General features: G+C 43.6%; 2 protein-coding genes across 3 annotated transcripts; one reads left to right on the forward strand and one right to left on the reverse strand.

Moving 5' to 3' along the window:
• Positions 1-5,741: 5,741 nt before the first annotated feature.
• LOC131290609 (negative elongation factor D) lies at positions 5,742-8,180 on the reverse strand. 2 transcript variants are annotated; one of them, XM_058319771.1, is made up of 3 exons: positions 8,017-8,180; positions 7,070-7,779; positions 5,742-6,862 (listed from the first exon to the last, which is right to left on the reverse strand). In XM_058319771.1, the coding sequence occupies exons 1-3, from the start codon at positions 8,074-8,076 to the stop codon at positions 5,896-5,898; spliced, it is 1,737 nt and encodes a 578-aa protein (XP_058175754.1). In that variant the 5' UTR covers positions 8,077-8,180; the 3' UTR covers positions 5,742-5,895. The 2 variants fall into 2 exon arrangements, with proteins under 2 accessions (XP_058175754.1, XP_058175753.1); XM_058319770.1 differs by having other exon boundaries at positions 7,055-7,779.
• A 654-nt stretch (positions 8,181-8,834) lies between these two features.
• Positions 8,835-10,607, forward strand: LOC131290755 (synaptobrevin homolog YKT6). The gene is made up of 3 exons (XM_058319929.1): positions 8,835-9,034; positions 9,165-9,330; positions 9,404-10,607. Exons 2-3 carry the CDS (start codon positions 9,206-9,208, stop codon positions 9,879-9,881), a joined length of 603 nt encoding a protein of 200 aa, XP_058175912.1. The 5' UTR covers positions 8,835-9,034; positions 9,165-9,205; the 3' UTR covers positions 9,882-10,607.
• The last annotated feature ends 2,260 nt before the right edge of the window (positions 10,608-12,867 follow it).

A 12,867-nucleotide genomic window follows, 5' to 3' on the forward strand; every position in this document is an offset into this window, starting at 1 on the left:
ACCATTTTCCGTTTGCGGAAGATCACTCTTAGCTGCTTGTTTTTATAAATGTCTTCCCAGACCAGCTCCGACTTTGTACGACACTTCGAATTCCTGGTTCTACAATTAAGGCCGGTTTTAGGATAGAGACGTGTGAGCTAGTTGCTCGGAGACCTCGGAGACTTCAAGCCACACACGAAGTCTCTTCCTTTCGCTGCATGAAGTACCATGTTCCGCTTGCGGAAGATCACTTTTAGCTGCTTGTTGTTAGAAATGTCTTCCCAGACCAGCTCCGACTTTGTACGACACTTCGAATTCCTGGTTCTACAATTAAGGCAGGTTTTAGGATAGAGACGTGTGAGCTAGTTGCTCGGAGACCTCGGAGACTTCAAGCCACACACGAAGTCTCTTCCTTTCGAAAGTTTGCGGAAGATCACTCTCAGCCGCTTGTGGCGCTTGTTGTTAGAAATGTCTTCCCAGACCAACTCCGAGCAGCGACTCAAGGGCCAACGGGCATAAGAGGATCACCAACAGGAAGACCGAGCTAGGAGATGCCTCCGATATCGGATTCAAAACGGATGTTCGAAAACAGGCAATATTCAATTATTCGTTGTCTAATTTTTTAAGCAGAACTTCTGGGACAACAAATCCAAAACGTTACAGCAGACCGCAGACATAATCTCGCTAAAACGATGTCGTTCCTCTTGGCGTAAATGTTGGGTTTGGTAGCCGAAGCCTGATAATCGGTTGGGTGGAGGGTGAGAAATACCAATAGCGGAAGAACGGCGTACGTCGTTGCGCCGTAAAGACATCGCACCGATATCGGGTATGACACCAAGATCGCGTGTGTGTGTGTGTGTGTGTGTTTGTGTGTGCGCGGTGCGAAGGTTTCGACGTTTTTGGATACGGAAACCTTATCGACACCCGGCACTTGAATTCCTCACCCAGGGCGATAGGTGCTGAACGTGGCTGATAACAAACACGCGATGACTTGCGAAAAAAAAGGGTAATAATACTGAACGACAGTGCATGAAACCTCGCCGGGATCCGTTTACCTTTTCGGTGACTGTGGCCCAATGTTGCAATCGAACACCCGTGACTCATGCGTGATGATTGATATGGCGATCGCCGGCGAATGGGTTAGCTGAGCGAAATTGTCTAAGGGCATGCCCAATTGAGCGGAGCACATTGCAGGATTGTGTGGTAATACAATACCATTCATTTCCTTATCGCCCAGCAACAATTCTAGATCAGTCTGCTTGGTAAATCCAGCTCAATTCATTTGGGGCTGCTTTGACATCTGATCACTTCTACCCAGGGCTAGGATAAGGGAACGGTACCTCGTTACCTCGAGAGACAATTAGCATCCGGGCGACATTTCTCTAAAACACTGAAGGGACTCAGGGGACTCTTGATCCAATGGTTTTTGCTATGGCAACATTGTAAGATATCTTTCTTATTGGTTTTTTTTTTGCAACAGAAATTTCTAACCGATGACACCGAAGGTGCGATCAAGATATTTTTGTTGTTAATACTTCTTATAGCCCAACATTAGAGAGGAGACTCATTAGATACTAAGAACAGATTGGCTGCGAAAGTATAAGATAAGTTCAAAGAAAGCTAATTCTTTACTTAAATATAAATTATAGAAACTACATCTTATTGAAATAAATTATTTTAGTAAAACGTAGTTTCTACAGTTTAAAGCCGGAAGGATCTTTGATGGAGGATGTGAAGTACAATCCCCATGCATCCCTACTAGCGGATAATTGTTTTCCTACTTACCATGATCTAGCAACGGAAACGGTACATCCAAATATCAAAACAGATCTTGCTATCTGTCGCCCACGTCCTCACTGGCAACGATTCCACGGCGTTCGCGGCAGCTTCGGCGAGTTCCGGTGTTGACGAAACGTAACGGGAACACAGGTTGGCATTGACGCTACGCAGACTGAGCGGCCGGGCGCACTCGTATCGCGCCGCTAATTGATAGTATAGTTTGTCACTTGCTGTTTTCCTATAAGTACAAGCGGCGTCGCGCGCCACCCTTTATCGCACGTTCAATCGTAGCTACGAAACACTGCCGTTACGCCAAGCGGAGCATCTCGAGATCGTGGCGCCAGCGCTGTGCAGCTGCTTCCTCGGTCGTTGTTCACTAGCGAAGTGTGAGCCACTGCCGACGGCTAACCGAGCCCAACCGCGACGCACTGCGCCCGGTGCTCCTTTCCAGTGACACACGGGGCATCAGTATCAGTGTGGGGCCGATTTGGGGGGGAACCCTTACCGGGCACGATATCGGCACGACGTGTACGAACGCTGCTGCTCGAAAGCTGCTCGACTACCACCAACGTTCGACTCCGGCGTCCAGGATACCACGCCGTCGCCGTTGCCGCCCGGCCCGGCTGCCGATCTGATCCTCCTGATAAGCGGCTAATATTGCCCGCAAATGGCCATCCAACATCCGAAGGCGTTGCTTTACGACACAAAGGTAACCCCGATTGGTGACACACTTCGACGGCTGACAGTGGTGTACATTTCGGCAACGATCTCTGCGCTGCTGATAGGACGCCCTTTATCATACGCCATCGAAGTGTAGCACTGAGTGTGTGTGACCGAGTGTGAAGTAGAACGTGCTCCGAGCGTTGAGAAAAACAGTTCCTCTCAAAATACATCGCACAGGCGTCTGAAAAAAAGGCATATTCACTGTAATCTACTACCTACTAGTAAAGTAGATCGATGGCTGATTGTGACCAAATGTCTAAATAGTTTTTTTATATATATTTGGACGGCCTTGTTGTACCAAAAATATTACATTTTTCTTAACCTAATGCTTAAAACTAATATATCTAAATAGTTGAATATTTAGAAATTACTTTCGACAAACCTCTTACAATTTAAATGTTAGATAGCTTTACTGTTTCTTAAGGTTGGTTTAATCTCTTAAGTTTCGGACAAACTCCTAAATTAAAATAAAAAAAACCCACATCCACACACACACATAACATAAGACTAAAACCCTTCCTGAACCATGGTTTAGAACAGGGGTCGGCATATATTTCCTAAAAAGGGCCAGATGATGATTAATGTTTTCCAAATAGTATCGTTTTACATGGAGTATCAACTTTCTAGATAGTTAATTTTCATAAAAAAGGTGTTAAAAGACATAATATTTGAAATTATATCTTTCAACTTTATCTATATCAACTATATCTTTCAACACCTCGTTCAACTATTTTAATCTTCATTTTTGGGAAGCAAAACAAACCTGACATCGTGGACAATTTCAATCAAAATTGATATGTGTTTTTTGCATGAGGCACTAACATTTTTATACGGGCCGGACTTTGCCGACCCCTGGTTTAGAACATCTATCGTACACAATCTGTAACATGGATAAGATTGAAACGTTAGATCGCTTAGAAAACATACTCAACGGTAATAAACAAATATCCATACCCAACCCCTTCTCTCTGTCCTTAAATTGTTGGTTGCTAGCTTACTTGATGAAAAGATTCAAAATAAACCAACTTTTATATTTCATAAGTTGAGTTTAAATTAGATAGTGTAGGTTAGTTTAGTTATTCCAACGGGTTAGTTAAGAGTAAACGTTTTTATTCAAATCTACCACCTCCTAAAGCGGAATTTACTTAAAAGTAAGCTTAGCTACACAAGATCAACTGTATAACTTGGAACTATTGTACCATATACTCACTAAAAACACACTACTTCTGCTACTACTCCTGCGATGGAAAAATGCATGCGAGCAAATGAACATCCTTGAGGATGTTCCCGATTGTACGGCGCATTTTGCAAACTGCTGTAGATCGACACGTATGATAGTGACCGGCAGTCACACGGATCATACACATTGATTACGATAAGGACGCACACACGTACCAATTTTCGATCATAACTAACTGATGGTCAACCACCGACCGGAACGCTGCAACGATAGAATGGTTAAAGTATGGACCCCAAAATCGGGGGTTTCCCAAGCAGATGGTGCATCGGCTGACACATGTTTAATGTCACCTGAATCGATACGTCTTCAATATCACCTGACCTCGTAATACGAATTTTCTGGATTGCAACGAAATATGATCGAGGCCGGGTTGAAGCTTATCAAATGCATCCCTGCTACATCATCCCGACCAATTGTTCGCAAATTTATCAAACTACCGCCGGTTAATCCAGCAACCAAAATAGATTTTTACGTACGTGACTAACCTCATGATTGTTGCATAAACTGCCAAAATACTCAACTTCTTTTGAAGTAGTCTAGCTTGTTTCCATAACACCTTCAGTTCGATGGAAAATGGTGCATAAACCTCTTGCTACAGTTTAGTTGGAATATTATGCTAATTACCTAAATTCACTGCATTGGCTTGAAACATTCTTTGAATAAGATTATGGCGATAACATTTCTCAGTGATATTGAAAAGCATAGGCTAGTTAAAAAAACGTTCGAACAGAAATAATCACAAGTTTCAAGTAAGAATAAAAGCAAAATAAAGATCGAAATAAAAAGATGTGTTTGTAAAAGTTAAACGCAACACAGATTTATGATATAATTAATTTATTTACATTTCATTGACCTTTGTTGTTTACTACCTATCGTACAAATTGTTGGGTGCCTTTGCTATTAAATTAAACTAGTTTGATGCAAGCAAATATTAGAATGGAATAATGGGAGGGGTCCGCGACAGCCGAGCGGTAGCGCCGGTTAGAAAATCGGCCCATGAGCGCCGGGGCTCACCACCTCGACGGCGTGGGTTCGAATCCCAACCGAGACCGGACCCTCCCCTGTACGAGAGGACTGACTATCCACGTACAACAGGGAAACAAGTCTCGTAAGCCCTTAACGGGCAGGCATGACCAAGAGGTCGTTACGCCAAGAAGAAGAAGAAGAATGAGAGGTTACCTTGACTACATAACGGTTTACTAAACATGTATAATTGCATATTATTGCATGAAATAAAATTGTCTGCCATCATTAACCCGTTCACAATCCTGTCCACAGTTTTCTCGAAATAAACGCCGCGCAACGGAAGTAGAACAAAAACGTGCGACAATAAAACCGCCCGAGTCAGGCTCGGACAAAGCTGTGAAGGGGTTAAGAAAGGTTTGCAAAAGATGATAGGGAAACAAGCATAATGATGAGTGTTTTTAAAACTGGAACAATAAGATAGGCATGTTTGATAAGATTTGGGGAGGGGTTCCGTGTACGCCCGGATAGCCCTGAAAGATGACAGACGACAAGAAACGATAAAATGTTGTCCTATTATGATTGACATAGTCCAACGGGCTATGTTTTCGCAACGCAAATAAGCAATCCCATTGCTTTCAACACTTTGATGCCGGCCGCTTGTTACCCAAAAGTTGCTGGCACGGTCAGCTACCGAAACCATAAAAAAATATTATAAGTGAACTTATATCTCCAAACTATCTTTTTCTAATTTAAATTAATCGTAAACGTTGAAAGGATGAAAGAAATCAAACTGAACAACGCAATGTTATGCGAGGGAAGGAAATTTGATTTTTTAGTTACGGAGGGTTACAGAAAGCTTTAAATGTAAAAAAGTATTATGTGAGCCTGTCTTTCCAGCGTCAAAGAAAACAAGGAATTGCTGGCATAGCATTTATGTGAATTTGCATGCTGTTGCCAAATAAAGAGTTTGTAATAATTGTTTGCATGGAGCATTAACGTTCAATTTCACTTGTAATTGAAGGCGGACCCAGAACCAGCGATATAACTCACGGTATGTGTTACACACCCGCCGTCATTGAGTTATGCCATGTGGCTATTTCTCAAACGAAAGATACAGGTCTAGCCTTGCAAGGATACGAGACTAGTAAATCATTATTTTCCAACACTGCAAAAGTACTTCCCTGGTCTGCACTCTTTGCTAAAACACCTTATAGCGTCATATAGTGCGCCTTGCAGTGCACTATGAACTCCGACACAGGATCGTTATCACCTTCGCCACGCATCGAACCGGTAATTTCCTCATTTTCCACCATCGGAAGAAACAGCTGCACAAACTCCGACGAGTATGGATGTGTAACCATCTCCAACACCTCCGTGACGAAGTAGCGGATGAGCGAGATGTCTGTGTCGCCGCGGCTGCAGCACTGGCTGATGTACTTCACCACCGGGACGACACAGCCGCGCGCCAACAGATTCACCATCCGATCCAGAAGCATCTTTCTCATCTCGAGCTGTACCAGGATCTCCAGCTCGTCCTGCTTGGATTCGAACAGGCGGATCAGCAAGCGCAGTATCTGGTCGTGTAGGGAGGCGTGCACGACCGCCACCTCATCGAGCAAGGCCAAGTGCAGCGGACAGCTTTCGGTGCACAGTTTGAAGTACGACGGCTCGGTAACGGTGTTCTCTACCCAGCGGATCACTCCGACGCCCACCACCGGGAAGCGGATGCAGTTGTACAGTGTCGATATGTCCCCGAGCAGCTCGGACGAGCCGCGGCTCACGTTGCAAATGGCGTGCACCTTCTCGATCGCGTGAATCGTGGGCTTCAGCTCGTCCTTGTTCGTGGTACGATGGCCGCCCTTCGACTGTCCCTTCTTAGTCGGCGTCTCGACCACGCTCGCCGCGTACCCCAGCAGGTAAATGTACTTAGATTTGTGCTCCTGGTTGATTTTCACCCCCACTTTGAACAGCGAATCGACGAGCAGGTCTAAAAACTGCGGGTTCCGTATAAGGTCGATTGGGGGCGGCTCGGGTGAAGAGTAGTTCCGGAACAGCACGGTAATATCGGCCGGATTTAATGTATTACGCGACAGCATGGACGTCAGGGCTTCGCACGCTTGCGGATGGCGTGAGGATCCGTTCAGCGCCATAGTAATGGGCGTGACGTTATGGTTACTGAAATGAAAGAAGCATCGAATATATAAAAATAAATGTTTATAATATACTTAAAGAATGTATGCACAGTACGAAATTCCCAGTGGCATGTTAAGTGTGGTAAGGAAATTGACAAGGTTATTGTACACCCTCTGACGGGAGAAAAAACGATGGCTTTACATAGCAAATAGTGGTGAAAATAAGGTTACTTACTTTTTGAGAGCATACTTTGTGATCTCTTGCGAAAGTCGCTTCATGATAAATCCTCCTTTCGATTCCTGTGACAAAACTTGAATCAACACTTGGCTGTACACGTATGTGTGCTGCCCGTGGCACACCATTTTGGCGCACTCTTCTATTGCGCTTTGCCAATCTTCTTGATGACTTAGAAACTTAGCGATAGCCGTTTTCAGCACTCGTGAAAAGACTTCAATCTGCTGAGCGGCGGTGGAAATGGAAGTAATCTCGCTCTGGAACCCGGCATCAGAGATGAGCTTTATGGTGAAATTGAGCATCAAACAATCCGGATACTCCTCGGCAAGCCGGTAGATGAGCGATCGCCACGTATGATGCTCGATCATCTCCGTCAACCAGCCCGGCGTTTCTCCTTCCTCCGTGAAAATCTTGTCTGCTTTCTTCGGATCGAACGTCTTCAGGATCATGTCTTTAAGATGGTTTTCGACCATAGCTTGCACGTCCGTCACCCGCACACCGGCCAAAATGAGCCATTCCGCCAGCAAATTAGCCATCTGCGCGACAGCTGTGTAGTTAGCAGACAACTGGTTAATCACTAGTTCCGGCGTGCCGCCCGCTTGAAAGTAGCGTTTCAGCTGTGTGAAAATGCCGGGTTCCATGATGTAGTCGGAGGTGGCAAACTTCGAGACACACTCGTCCAGCACCTCTTGTGGGTTATCCAGAGGTTCTTCCGGTCCATCAGCCTAACGGATAAAAAGGAATGGGTCAGTGCTTCAGTCACAAAGGGGTGGCTATGCTCCAACAGTAAGTTGGTTCATGGGCGGTATGTTGTTAAAGACGCTGAAAATCACCAAATTTTCATTTACATCTCAACGTTGGTGATCTCTAAAGATTGCCAAGCAAAATGTAACAAAATAAGACGGCGTGTAAAACATAAAGGCAGATGCTCTGAGTATTCTACATTACAAATAGCGCCTTACTTCTTCCTCCAGCTGACTGTTCCGTCCAACCCAAGCCTCGTCGTCGTACTCCTCTTCCATTTTGAACTTGGTTCTGTTACAATTTCACTATGCGAGATCTCTAACTTATCTGCGAAACCCAGACAAGTGTTTAACTAAACTAAGCAGAATAGCACCGAAAACAACCGAAACTAAATCACAACACGCCTCCACTTGTTATCGCGTAAATTCTAGCTGACAACGCAGGTGGCGTTGCCTTCTCGGCGTCATAAGTTGTTTATACAGGTTGCTGACAGCCCTATTATAAACGATTTCCATTCTGGCCCAAGGTTGCTAGAACGAAGCAATACAAAAACGAATGAGAGTTATCATGTAATACTGCTTTAACAAACTGTAAATTATAGGTTTAATGTACATTTTTTCAGTGTTTGGTAGCACCGTGTGCAGCTTTCACTATGCATCAATGATGTAGCGTAAATCATTTATACCCCGCCAACGTCTATATGCCAACGTCATGACGCCAACGTCTATATGCGAACGTCAAACTGAAATAAAATTCTTCAAGACTCTTGACATATGCAGGTTAAGATTTTCTGATTTTGATGCGTATGACTGGACAAAGTATTTGAATATTTTATTAATTGTAAAAATTGTAGGCTTTTTAATGCTAGTAGAAGGCGAATGAGTTGAGAAATCCGACTGAATTTGTCCAATTTGACAAGTTTGGCGTTTCGTTCAAATGATTGAAATGGGTTAACCTTTATTCTACAGAGACGTAAACGCCTTGCCTACTCCGTTCGATGTCAAACGTGCTGGTGCTCTGTTCGCGTTCACTGTAATGAGCTGGTAATGCAGAGACTTTACATAGTCAAGAAAATCGACACCAAACTCTTGTGTACATATTGTAGTGATCCAGTTTGATACATAAATAACAAAATTGTCACACAATACTCCCCCGCATCGTTAGTCAGGCTTTGTTGAAGGTGATTAGTTCTTAAACAGCTTGAGAAAATGTTATGCTAGTGCCCTCTGTTTACGTGTAAGGTCCAATTTTAACTCGAGCAAACAGAGCTAAAATTGAAAACGTTACTCTCATTGTTACTGGCTAGAAGATGTGTTGCGCTACGTTTGTTTCCATAAAGAAGCTAATGTTTGTACATGTATTACAGATACGTGAAATTTTCCTTACTGAACCTCGAAAGCTAGTACCATGGTAAAGCTATACGCGATCAGTGTCTTCTATAAGGCACCGACTGAGGCGCGCCTGTTGAAATCGTCCTATGATCTGCAGAGTTTCTCATTCTTCCAGCGCGGCTCGGTCCAGGAGTTTATTAGGTAACTAATGTGCATCTGACACTCTCGTAAATGCTGGAATGATGTATGTTTTTCTGATTTTCCTTCCTTTCAGTTTTGCAAGTAAAACACTCGTCGAACGAACACAGGCAGCCACTCGGCAATCGGTAAAGCAGGATGTGTATATGTGCCATGTTTACGTACGAGCGGATAACTTGGGAGCCGTGCTGATCGCTGACCACGAATATCCGCAGCGCGTGGGACATACACTGTTGACCAAAGTTCTGGATGATTTCTCAGCCAAAGTTAGCTCCGACCAGTGGGCCGTCACAACGAACGAGGCGGCAATTCAGTTTGGAACGCTCCCGGCGACGCTGAGCAAGTATCAGGATCCGCGCGAAGCCGATGCGCTGACGCGCATGCAAGAGGATCTAGACGAAACCAAGATAATACTAAAGAACACCATCGAGTCTGTGCTGGAACGGGGCGAAAAACTAGATGATTTGGTTTACAAGTCAGAGTCGCTCTCCATACAGAGTAAAGCCTTTTACAAGACAGCCAAAAAGACCAACTCTTGCTGTAATTTTGCCTAAGGTAATGTCCGTTCTGCATGTTTTACAATACTTCAGTAATTCCCACCTGGTGATGTTATATTTGATGGACAAGAAATGAAGTAACATCCTGTTTATTAGCTTTAGCGCAATATCCAGAATGTCAGTCTTTTGTTGTAATTTAAATTTTACAAAAAGATTAACTGATGAAAACCCATTTGCTACAGTAGCAACGGCAAAGTGGTTCATTGAAAAAGCTTTAGTGCCTGCGAAAACCGATACAGCAGCACGTGGAAGAATGTGCGCGTATGCATGCTATGTGTGTGAATCTAATTTCATTGCCATGGCGTACATTCCATTCCCATGTGTTTTATTCGAGAAAAGTGATACGGGTGTCGCAACATTCACTTGTCACTTTATCACTGCGATCTTTTAGTGATATTTTAGTTAAGAACTTGAACTTAAAGGATCAAAAGCTTTCTCAACATATTTGGTGTAGATCAGAGGATTTCAGTATCGCCGAAGTGCACAACGCAGAATGATCCGTACAACATGATAAATGTTGAATTAACTTTCGAACAATGAACTCAGCAAACGTCTCAGTATGCAGTTGCAACGTATTACAAATTTTTGTTGAGTGCAAGGGCAATATGGATGATACAAGACAAGAACTATTTTAACCTACCTGCAAGACGCCAGAGTTGCAGTTTTGCGTGCGGCATTGATTAAACAAAAAAAAAAACCAGCCTAAGTGTGAATTAATGTTGATGAATCGAGGATTGTTGATATACCTATAAACATATAAACCTGTAATGGTTACAAATATTCACTATTGAAAAGCGTAATGTAATAAGCAACAATAAAATTTACTCAAACGCATCACACCAATGGACTGTATTCACTTTAATGAACCAACCAGTTGAACATGTGATGATGGCAATGTTTATTATCGTAAATATTGAATATATTTGAAAGAAATATATGTTTAATGTCATAACACCCGCTGGATATGTTTGCTGTTGATGCGGGAAACCTTATCGGTCATGGTTTCTTGGAGGGATGTTAAGCAGTATGCATTGCCATTGCCACTATCTGGAGAACTCCAGACGGTTTGTATTTTACCATCGTACAACTCGACGTGCTTTACCATTGGAGTACAAATAAGCCAGCCAGTTCTCCGCGTATACCATATGCATTAAACAAATGAGAAAACGAAAATTTCGGCCAGAGTTTGGCCAAGTCCCGTGTTTCCGTTTCATAAGTTGTTCAAATTTAGATTTAACCAAAACGTAAGAATATATTTATGAGACTTAATTATTTATGGAACTCAACGGTATTGTAAGCAAATGGAATTAATATTTTATGCATTTTTGTTTCCTTTCAACCAATAAATTAAAATTAACACCTTTCTTTTGAAAAGTAGCGTACCTGACTATTTGATTGGCCCATCGAGCTGTCAATTTGATACCACAAACGCAGTTGCTATTTGTTCTTGATGGAATGTAACGCCGTTACATTTATTGCTACTTTATTTATGCATTTAAATACCGATAGGAATAAATTATCAGCTAGATAAGTAAATGTGAACAAATCCATACTTTTCTAATTTTTCTACTGTGGTTAAAGCGCATGACTACGAGTTCTACTATAACGAGCCGCTTGGGTCGAGCTGCTTTTGACACAAGGTGTTGTGGCCTATCAAGCGTAGATCAAAACAATAAAAGTCTCTGTGAGTGGTGACGAAGTTTTAGCACCGATTATCTAATATTATTACCAGATACTGCAAATTCCAATCCTTTATCCCAGTGGGAGCGGTTGTCATAACTCGGTAAAACATATATTAATATTTTATTTACTTGTTTTAGCTTCCTCATCCGATCAACGATGGCGATGCCGGGTTGCTGTGCAAAACAAGTGTGCTGTAAAGATGAATGCTGAACAAAATAAGGGTGTTTGGCAAAGAAAGGCAAACACAGCAAATTCGGCTCATTTCCGTCAAACCTACCATTGGGAGATGATTAGGGCTCGGGGCCAGTTTTGTCGCGCACCGATCGAATGCACACAATGATTGTCTTGGTATAAGCATTTGCTGCGATGCTCTACAGGGGAGAAGCTGTGCATGGCGGGTGGTCGATTTTATAAATAACCTTGCTTCCAAATCAGCTCACGAGCGAGAATATGTATAGCAAGGAAACGCCATGTGCTCTCTAATTTCCTCGCTTTACCATAGTCCGAGAGGGTCTTTAGTCAGATGCCTCAAATTTGCCAGAACGTGTGGCGGCGCGGTCGCCGGCTATCGTAGGAGAAACAGAAAGACACCACACGCACGTGCCATCACGACACGTTACCCTTAAACTTCTTCCTGCTTCAAATATTGCATGTGTTTTATGAGAACACACCGAGAATCTGGATCTTCCCTGAGGCCTCTCGTGAGGAATGCTGTCAGTGCTCGAAGCATCTGGTCGGCGATCTGCTTTACGCACCGTTCGCAAGAGTTCTAAAATTAACACAGTTCCACCGACCGATGGTCCACCGGCCAAGGTTTATGGCGTCGGGTAGAAGAGAGTACGACAGACTAGATACTCCTATGCACGGTCTCGGCACGAGTGTGTGGCCATGAGGCACAACTGTTTTCCTCAGTGTAGAGCACGCCGATCTAGCGGGCGGTTTGGTTTGGTTGCTTGTTCGATTTGCCAGCTCACGGCGAGACCTGAAGAGATACAGCTCCCCAAGCTGGTTACGCAGGTCTCTAGCAGGGGACACCGAGCGTACCGAAATAGTTTGTGCTCCCGGAAACAGCGAGTTGTTTGGCGCGCGAGCCCGCCATAGTGATTTATCAGTCCCAGCGAGCACCCGATCATCCCCTGTCGCGAGTAAAATCCTGAACGGCTCTAGCAGGCAAAGAGAGGTTTGTGTTCTGTGGCCGCACGCATCACCAAGGAGCAGATTTGCTCATTTCGTTACAACAATCTTCATCTCGGCTACTAATATGCAAAAGGAAACACTCGACTCTATTTTCATCGCTTTA

Source organism: Anopheles ziemanni, chromosome X, assembly GCF_943734765.1.
Source record: "Anopheles ziemanni chromosome X, idAnoZiCoDA_A2_x.2, whole genome shotgun sequence".
NCBI classification, from domain to species: Eukaryota; Metazoa; Arthropoda; class Insecta; order Diptera; family Culicidae; genus Anopheles; species Anopheles ziemanni.

Excerpts from the sequence above, each read along its gene's own strand:
- LOC131290755 (XM_058319929.1), top strand. The coding sequence starts at position 9,206 with ATGGTAAAGCTATACGCGATCAGTGTCTTCTATAAGGCACCGACTGAG. Across the intron at positions 9,331-9,403 it reads TCGGTCCAGGAGTTTATTAG|TTTTGCAAGTAAAACACTCG; the intron begins GTAACTAATGTG and ends CCTTCCTTTCAG.
- LOC131290609 (XM_058319770.1), bottom strand. The coding sequence starts at position 8,076 with ATGGAAGAGGAGTACGACGACGAGGCTTGGGTTGGACGGAACAGTCAG. Across the intron at positions 7,780-8,016 it reads ACAGTCAGCTGGAGGAAGAA|GCTGATGGACCGGAAGAACC; the intron begins GTAAGGCGCTAT and ends TTTATCCGTTAG. Across the intron at positions 6,863-7,054 it reads ACAAAGTATGCTCTCAAAAA|TAACCATAACGTCACGCCCA; the intron begins GTAAGTAACCTT and ends CTTTCATTTCAG.